General features: G+C 55.2%; 2 protein-coding genes across 2 annotated transcripts; one reads left to right on the top strand and one right to left on the bottom strand.

Annotated features, from left to right (window-relative positions):
- Positions 1–1,174: 1,174 nt before the first annotated feature.
- Positions 1,175–3,327, top strand: UCRPA7_3583 (hypothetical protein; the record flags this gene model as incomplete). Its single annotated transcript, XM_007916098.1, has 4 exons — positions 1,175–1,255; positions 1,583–1,874; positions 2,001–2,044; positions 2,236–3,327. 4 exons carry the CDS (start codon positions 1,175–1,177, stop codon positions 3,325–3,327), a joined length of 1,509 nt encoding a protein of 502 aa, XP_007914289.1.
- A 739-nt stretch (positions 3,328–4,066) lies between these two features.
- UCRPA7_3584 (hypothetical protein) lies at positions 4,067–4,690 on the bottom strand (the record flags this gene model as incomplete). The annotated part of the gene is made up of 1 exon (XM_007916122.1): positions 4,067–4,690. The coding sequence occupies one exon, from the start codon at positions 4,688–4,690 to the stop codon at positions 4,067–4,069; it is 624 nt and encodes a 207-aa protein (XP_007914313.1).
- Between the last annotated feature and the right edge of the window lie 4,628 nt (positions 4,691–9,318).

Consider the following 9,318-nt stretch of genomic DNA (forward strand, 5'->3'; position numbering starts at 1 on the left):
ACGCTGAGTTTCTACTGCATAGCACTGTAGTGTGTATTAAGTAGCATGATGGAGCACTAATATGATACTAAAGTTTAATTAAGAGCAAAAAGATAAGTAAGGGAAGGTAGCCCCTCTGTTTTACAGTATGCTCTTTCCCTTGAAAGCTGCCCCCTTGTCCGTCATTCACAGCAGGAGCGAGCGTGCGTGCCTGTCTTGTCTTGTCTTGTCTTTAGGTAGCTCCTTCCTGGTGCATTTCAACTACCACGCGCCGCCGCCACGCTTTACATTGCGCCGCGCTTGGGTCGCGATAAAATCCGTCTTGTGCAACCCGAACAACTCAGTACCGGTAGGGATGGATCATCATACTGCTTGTTTCTCCTGTTAGCAGCCGCTAATATGACCTGAGTAGACCAACACCATCGCGAATGCATTTGACAGTAGTGAAATAGCTGGCGTTCATTTGATCCCTCTGCTCTTCACTTCTAGGGCGTTTGGGAATCATAATACCTGCACATTGACTCTAGTCACCTGACAGTCACGTGCAGGAAAGGGGATAGAACATATCAAGCGATTCCAGGATCTTCAGGGGGAGGAGGTCAGAATGGCGGCGGCACAGCCTCAGCAACAGCCAGAGGCCAGGCGGGAATTATCAACATCTACTGCGGTCTCCGCGCCGGCCACTCAGCCGCCTTCAACACCACAGATTGTCTCCGATGTTCCGAGGCCACCACAGCCTGAACCAGCTCCTCCAGTACAGAGTCAACCTGATCAACCCGGTCAGCAACAGCACTCTGTTCACAACAATGTACAGCATCAACCGAGTGCTCCCAGACCGCCGCCACCTCCGATATATGCTACGGTGCCACCACCAACACAACAGGCACCACCATCACAAGGTCCACCCCCACATGCCAGATACACTGGCTACACTCCAGGTCCACCACAGCAAGGGCCTCCCCAACCAGGTCCTCCTCCAGTCCATCTTCATGCTCATCCGCCAGGCCAGGGCCAATGGAGACCGAACCTCGATCACAACGCCGCCATGCGAAGGCCCGTGATCATGGATCCGCCGAGGCGGCAACAGGTCGAGCCTCCCAGGGATGGCTTTGCATCTCCAGAACATGATCATGCTCGAGAAAACCCGAGATTTCTCGAGGATCAGCAGAGGCTAGCATATACTATCGACCAGTCCATGCCTGCGGCGGTTCGAAGAGTGATTCGTGATAATTGGGAGAAATGCCTGCTGGGCTCTGACTTCCATCAGGCGTTTGTTGTAAGTGATAACTCCAGCCATTCTACCCTCTTTTGATTTTCGTCGCATGCACCAAGCACTGGCCACCTTTGGATGGCCCCTTTCCACACGTTCGTTTGTTTACGCTACTATCTTCTATCCTTTTCTTTCGAGCGTCTCCTACATATCCTTGAGCACCTTCCATCACCTTACTCCTTTCTACCGTCTCACTTCTCCATCAGCTTTATCGCTTCCTCATATAATTATCATTATCATTATCGCACCAAGCCACCACTAGGCAGCAGTAGTTTTATCTCCTCCTCATCATTACTTAGGCTTCTACTCACCCCTTACTTCTCATTCCCCTAGACCAACGCCACTATCCACCACGTCACTCCCGCCATCTTCCAAAGAGCAGTCCGCGACTTCGGAAACAAGATGGTCGGCTACGGCAAGCGCGAGCTCATCGAGCATTTCAGCATGTACGACTTGGAGGAGCTCTCAGATTATATCCTCAACAAGGTCAGCAACAGCTTTCTAGATAAGGCTATGGCGATGCGTCTTAGAACTATCGAGGCGAAGCCCCTTATCAACGCCTTGGCTAGAGCTGAGAGGCTTGGTTACGAGCCCAGTGACGTCGTTGAGGAGACTCCTACTAGTGGTATGTTCCCACACGAACGTGTCGTGCCAGGCCAGCAACAGGCGCCTGCTACTACGGCACAAGCTGTGCCACAGGACCCTGGAGTGCTTCGTTGTGAGATGTGCGGCTTCGTCTTTCCTGGACCAGCTGCGAAGGAACATGTGAGTCACCGCCCTATCATGATGAGATGTGTATGTGACGGATAACTGATTGCAACTCCACAGCACATGAAGAAGACTGTCTGCAGTCGGCAGCCCAAGACGCCAGGAGGGTTCAAATTCTCGTGCCAGTACTGTGGCCAAGGCTTCAGCACTATTGTTGGCCTCCAATATGTCTGTATCAGTATGATTCTTGGGATGAACAACTCGCTAATGTTAGGTAGCACACGGCTAATAAGGTTTGCGGTGAATATGGACAGCAAGCCAAGAACCCGGGAACACGTAATAACCCTGTTGCTATCTCATCTGGCAACAGCACACCAGCCAATGCTGTTCCATCCATAGAGCCTCATCGATCGACAAGCTCGACATCCGGCTACAAGGAGTGGTCCCACGCTCAACGTGCGGCAGAAAAGGGTCAGACGACCCCCAGACAACCTTCGTCTCAGCCTGGCCTCGAGATTCGTTCTGTCACTCCGTCTTCTACACCAGGCGGCACTCCTGGCGACCCCTACGCCCACCTCACTCCCGCGCAGATGGCAGCTATGCAGGAAGAGCTTCGCCAAGCGGAGATTAAGTATGGCGACCGTCTACGTCAGGCGCAGGCTCTTGTTGACGAGGCAGAGCGCAAGACTCGCGTCGATGCGCTGGGCAACTCGTACGGCACGAAGCAGTCGATGATCAGGAAGAAGTACGGCGTCCGCTTGCGCACGCGGCGTACAAAGGCTGAGATCGAGGCCGAGAAGGAACGCATCTCCACGAGTAAGGAGGCGTCGTTCAGCCAGGTCGCTCTTCAATCCAGACCGGGTGCTGTTGCTGGAGAGAAGCGTCGGGAGAGCGGCTGGATTGCTGCCAACGTTGGCACCCCGCCCAACGACTACACCAATGGTCACGATGCAAAGAGGCAGCGATTCGCTCAGGAGGCTCTTGCGCAAGAGGCATTACAATACTCCACACCGCACTCCTCTACCAACCCCATAGAGACTCCGTCCAAGACGCGAGGCCCCACCACAAGCACGCACACTCCCCCTGTCCCTTCGTCCCAAGACATGAACATGGCAGACGCGCCCGTCCGCACTGCCGGCTCAGAGTCCTCCGCGCGCAACTCGGCGTCTCTGCAAGCACCGAGCGCCTCCGGCTCGCCATCCAAGTCCGCGACGCCCGGCGCCACCGCCCCCGAGCAAGCCGTTGTGAAGGGCGAGTCGTCCGACTCCGACTCCGACTCCAATTCTAACGACGACATCCCCGCTGCGCTGCCGCCCTCTGTGCGCCAGAGCCTGCCCGCGCAGCCGCCTCCTCGCCCTGGCTCTTCTTAATTTCTAATCCAGCGCTTGTGATTTTTCACAGTTTCGTGTACATTTGCGTTTCGTTCGCGGCAGGTCTGATTTGAACTTCGCGATTCGGAAGTCGGCGTTTACGGTCACGAACCCCAAGTGGTCGGAAGGAAAGACAGAAGGAAGGACGGACGGCCGGAAAGGGGAAGGAATACCCACGATTTGCCCAACGCGCGCCCGTTTTCATTCAGGGGCTTTTTTACAATCTGCATTTTGCACTTCTACGCGTACCTCGTAGCGGATGGTCTAGTCTGACCGTTTTTGCGTTCAGACGGTGCGGCGACACGACACGACAGAGATTCGTGGTATTGACGAGCATGCACGTTTCCCCCGCCCCCCATGCTGGAATCTCATGCAATGTCGAATTGGACGGCAAGACGGGCACGACATGGCATGCGGTCTGCAACTCTAATAATGAATGTAGAATAATTAGTGTATGAGAACATAATGAGATCTTCAACGAGCCATTAGTGCAGAGACTAGAGTGACACAACACAAGAATTACAGTGTAGCAGTAAGAAGCGTGAGGAAGTAATTTCGAGTGAACCCAGACGAGTTCTACCTAGTCAAATGCCTTAAGGAGAAGCGCTACGCTACGCTACATGAGATGATACAAATGCCTTGAACGCCCTTGCTCAGGCCCAACCCTTTCCCTAACCGTGTGAAATCGAAGCTGTATGAATACCAATCCAACAACTCTGCAACTACGCTCTATAGGAGCCTAGCCAGTAACTCTCCTCACCCACAGCGTCGTCGGCTCATAGTCCGCATCGCGATCCATGCGCTTGTACGCCCGGTGCAGCTTGAGCCCGATCTCGTACTCCTCGCGCTGCACCTCCGCCAGCTCCTGCTTGAGCGCCTCCACCTTGCGCTTCTCCAGCTCGCGCTTGTGGATCACGTCCGCCGACGCCATCAGGTTGTCCTGCGGCATCAGCTCCGTCATCTGCTTGATCGACTTGGTGATGTTGATGCGCCGATTGCCCAGGCCCTGCAGCTGTGCGTTCAGAAACGCCACGCGGTCGCGCGCCGACTCGGCCTCCGTCTCGGGCGGCGGCGCCGGCAGCGACTTGTTGATGGAGAGGATCGAGTCGGGCCGCGAGCTCGGGTCGGCGTTGGTGCGAGCGCGCGCCACGGGCCCTTTGTCGAGGTCTCGGGGGCCTTTGGGGCTGCCTGATGTCGCGAGCGCCGTGGACATCCATGGCTGGCCTAGCGAGATGCGTATCGGCTCTGCGTCCTCCAGGTCGCCTCCGCTCCGCAACTTGGGCTTTCTGCGGTCCATCACCGAGTCTGCCTTGTTAGCTGGGCTGGGACTGCTGTTCAGATAATGCTGCGGCGGCGTAGGCATCGGCGGACGATCCGCGAAGTCGTCGAGCGATTCACGTGGGGTGGTATGTGCCGATGTAGCGTACGTGGTGACGCTGAAACGCGACCCGGGCTGGACCCAGGGCGACTGTCCCGCACCCGGCAGCTGCAAGTTATTGTTCTGGATGGTCGCCTGGCCCGCACCATCAACCTGCGAGTAGATGGAAGACAAGGAATTGTCCGGCTTATGTCCTTGTCCCGCATGCGCTGGAGGAGGCTTCCTCCGAATTGGTGCTTGTTGTACGGGAGAAGGCTGGACTTGCGACGGCAGCGAATTCAGTGCACTTGGCGGGTTCGAACTGCCAGACAGAGGTGGGCTCGGATACGCTTGGGTTTGCTGCTGAGAGGAGGGGACGACCTTTCTGATGGTGCTTGAAATGCTTTTGTTTGCACTGCCCGTTTCATGTGCTCCAGGTGGGCTGACAGGGGGGCTGGCAAGGATTGTGTCGAGCCCAGCATCTGCACTAGGCTGAGGTTTAGAAATTGGAGAAGAGGTCCGTTTGCTGCTTTTTCGCGGGATTCTGAGAGGTGCAACATCTGGAGTATCGTGGACTGGTTCGACCAATGCTGTTCGGCCGGACGCACCGCGCCAGCCCGGGCGATTGGACGTGAAGGCACCGATGGCGGGGTCTGTATTACTCTGCAAAGGCGGCCCTTTGGGAGATCTCCCCCCGCTGCGTGCCATATTCTTCACCCGATCCCCAAAGCTCGTAGGGCTGGGTTGCGCAGGTTGTGATGGTTGTGCCGATGGGCCTACTGATATGCCTAGTCCCCGCGCATACTCCGCAGGCTTGACTTGCGACGGCCGGCCTCTGTCGCTGGTTGTGCGCTCCCCCGTCATGGAGTCCCATCGCACATCGCTTCCCGAGGGTTTGAGTTGAGGCTGGTGAAGCGCCTCGCGGCTGTTCTTCTCGCGCAGGGCGGCATCGGACTGCTTCCGCCGTGCTCGTCGCATCATGGGGATGTTACTACGAGCACCTTGTTCGGGCGGAGGAGTCTGGCCCGCTGGCCTCGAGGATGCCAGATTTAGTTGAGACATGCCGCGGGCGGATCTAGAGTCTTCTTCGTCTATAGGAGAAATGTCTGGCGAGGGTTGCTGATTGGGCCTAAAGTAAGAACACCAGAGGTCAGTATTGCTTTGATTTCTGTAAGAAGGTGCCGTCGATGCTTTCCGCCAACAGGACATGTGATCACGCTCTATGGAGCAGCAGAGGTCTCAGGACTCGCAAACAAGGAGTATTGCGCCTCGAGTGACAGACAAAGATCAATAGTCAGCCAGTGCCCTAGCTCTTTGCCAGGAGCCCATTCACTCGAGCAACACTTCTCACTTCGTCTCCCACCTCCCTTCAATCGTAACCCGTAGACGACTGACTACGAGCAGTTGTAATGTGAATAGAGCTCGACTTACCCATTCGTTGGTGTCAAAATCTCGGGCGAGCTAGGCGGCGAGATGTCCTCGGGCCCGCCCGTGTATTGCTGAGCGTTGACGTGTGTCCCTGAGAAGTTCGCTCCTTGGGGCGACGGCTGAGAGTAGAGGGATGAAGCTGGTCGGAAGTTCGAATTGCGATAGGTGTTGCGATTGGGGTTGCGCGCGGGCGGTGCGTGGGCTGGAGGCGCTGGGGCGCTGCTAGAGAGCAGGAGCAATTAGCATGTCTTCCTCCCCAAAGTGCAAGTGAGGTGAGGTACGATCGAAGACGCCCCTTCCTCGATATGCGCCGCGACAGATTGAGTGCTGTTCGCACCCGCCATCTCAGCCGCTTCTGTCATCGCTGCGCCTGCCCGTTGGCGTGTCGCTGTGACGTCTTCCTTGCTCCCTCTATCCCAAGCCTCGGTGGCGGCCCAGCCCGCATTCCCTCTCCATCTGCACGACATGTGCAATTGATAATAATGATAGGGAATAGACTCACAATTGTTCGCCTTGGAACTCTCGCGGCGGGCGTGCCGGCGCAGGGCCTCCCCTGATGGTATAGTTGTATCCGAACGGCGTGCCGGCCTGCAGTTCGTTGTTGCTGCTGGTGTTGTGTCTCCGTGTCTGCCAGCTCTGGGAGTTGCCTCTGTGAGTGTCGTCTGAAGCAGGCGGGCCGGACCCCAGCTTATGAGGCGCGCCGGCCGTTCGTAGTCGGTCCCACATAGCAGCCATGTCTCTCTCTTGTCTTCGCCCTGGGCACCACAGGCTAAGCAACGCAACCTTGCTCTAACGTTAAGAGGTGTGGCCCCTCCGCCTGTCCTGTCCTGTCCTGTCCTGTCTTGTCTTGTCTTGTTTTGTCTGGCGTGTCTTAAGTTGAGGGAGGGGATGGGTGGTCCCCTACTCCCTAGTTATTTATGGATTGCCCTGGAAGAGCAAGGCGCCGGGCATCCGTTCTCGGTCTCCTCAGTGCTAACCCGTGGAAACGAAGGAAGGGCACGAAAATGCGTCGCCTGGTTCTGGCGGTGATGGCGCTGGGGTGTGCCTATGCAGCGCAGGTCGTCTAGGTGCGTGCACGCTTCTTCTATGTGCTCTGATGCGGCGTCCGCTACAGCAGAGTGTGCGATCGGCGCGAGGGGTCCTTTGGGTCTTGCTAACGGAGCTTGCCCGTTCCAAAAAGATAGCAAGGGGTTTTCCGAGGTGTTATTAGCAATAGTTTTTTCCTTGTGATTTCGGTGTAGCGAGAGAGCCAGCCCAGTTGACTTGAGCAGCAGAAAAGGGGGGAAGTTCCCTGGATATCAAGGTCGGGTCGTCTGTCATTCAAGCAGAGGGGGGATTGGATGGATGGTGAATGTGACGACACTGGGCAGGCGGATTTATGAACTGGGTCCCTGATTTGAGCCCCAGAGCCCCTTCTCTGCAGTAAGGTACGCGCTTGGTGGTAGGCTGGTGGGGTCCAGGCGTCCCTTTAATGCCAGCCAAATGCAGGGAAATCAATTAAAATCAATCGGGGGCTGGGGGTCTGATTAATTAGTTAAGAAGATAGCGGTAGCCCAATAGAACGGTGGTGTCAGATGTCAGATGTCAGATGCAACCACTTTCCACCAGACGACGGCGATCCGGAGGCAATGGCAATTATAATTAATCGTTCAGAAGGCAATAGTATCACCCCCTATTGCTCGCCTCGTGGTTTAACTGTTAAGAGTTTGAGTCAAAATGGCGGCTGTTGTTTGTTTGTTGACGTCGTCAATTCCGGATCCGGTTGGCTGTGCTGTTCTGTGTTCTGAGCCGGGCGGGTTCGTCCTCACGGCCACCAGATTCAGCCGCGAATCGAGCAAATGACTGGTGTTTGTTTGGGCGGCGACGACTCGCGAGTCGCGGGCCTCGCGCTTGCCTGGCAGGCCTCGACCGATCCTTTGCACCGCTGGTGAGGAACACGCTGTACACTGTACACTGTGGACTGTGGGATGTTGATGTCGTGGCACGTCGATGCAGCGGCCGGCCAGCGACTGGCCCAGCGTGTCTCGTGGCCTTCTCTAGCGCGAGTCGCGCCGTGTCAAACCAATTAAGCTTCTTTTGCACCCGATTTCGAGCTTGGCTTGACATGTAACAACAACCCTTAGTCTAGACTGGATATCTCAGAGAAAAGTTGCTGTTTTCTTTGCCTGTTGCAGACATCTATCTGTAAACATGAGAAAAGTCGATTCAATATATATGTCGCCATGTTACATGGGGATTTCAGCGCAGTCGCATTCTCTTCATCAGCCTAAGCACTTTGCGATGCACGTCGCCGACGTATGATGGACAATAGCCATGGTTCGCCTAAAATTGCAGCCAGCCAGCGCCAACGTGAGTTCATTGCCGGTTCTGTCGGTCCAGGTGCAGCCACCAGGGGCTTTACCTCTCAGCTGCCGTCCGAGCGTCGTTCGAGAACAAGCGGCTGCCTATCTGCGGATGTCAGTCGGTCCATTCTGCTCTGTGCAGGTGCAGAGAGAGACCAATCCATCTGTATCAAGAACGACGAGGGCGACATCCTGCTAAATGCAAGAGAGCATCTTCAAGCCCAATTCTCATTCTATCGTCTGGTCTTGTCAATAATGTTTCTAGTTCTGTCCGTTTCAATGCGCCGCTGTCTAGCGTTCACCTTCTGGCTCAGACTGCGAAGCAAGTCCGTGTCGAAGATGAGAGGGGCAGCTTGGCCTGTTTCACAATTTGCCAGGGGTCATCACATTGTCATCAACAGTGGTGACTGCACTAGTCTAGGGGCCAATCACTCATCTGTAGAGCACTGAGAGAAACGTCAATCCATACTGTCTAACTTGTTCATACAAATAGGATGTCTCTTACTCATCCTCGTTAATTAGGGTTAGAAGCCGGGCACCTTTCTGCGAGCCGCTATTGTACTACACGGCACTCCATATAGGCTCCGCGTCGACCGCCGCCGGCCGCATGCACAAGTCCGAGAATTATCTCTGTAATCTATGAATAACTTGTTGTTTCGCTAATCATAATGCCTTTAAACACGTTTCTCATCTCATTTCATGAAATCGACATGAAATATCGTAGTGAAAGCGGCTGTTCCGAGAGGAAGACCAAAATTAAGCTTGTAGGCGTGGGTTGCTCTCTGTCTTTGTTTACGCCCGGGTGCTTCACTTGCTACAAACAGATGAAACGCCTATCTACAATCTAGACTTTTTGATCACAGT

This window comes from Phaeoacremonium minimum (assembly GCF_000392275.1).
Source record: "Phaeoacremonium minimum UCRPA7 unplaced genomic scaffold PA7_03_scaffold_288, whole genome shotgun sequence".
In the NCBI taxonomy this organism is placed as follows: Eukaryota; Fungi; Ascomycota; class Sordariomycetes; order Togniniales; family Togniniaceae; genus Phaeoacremonium; species Phaeoacremonium minimum.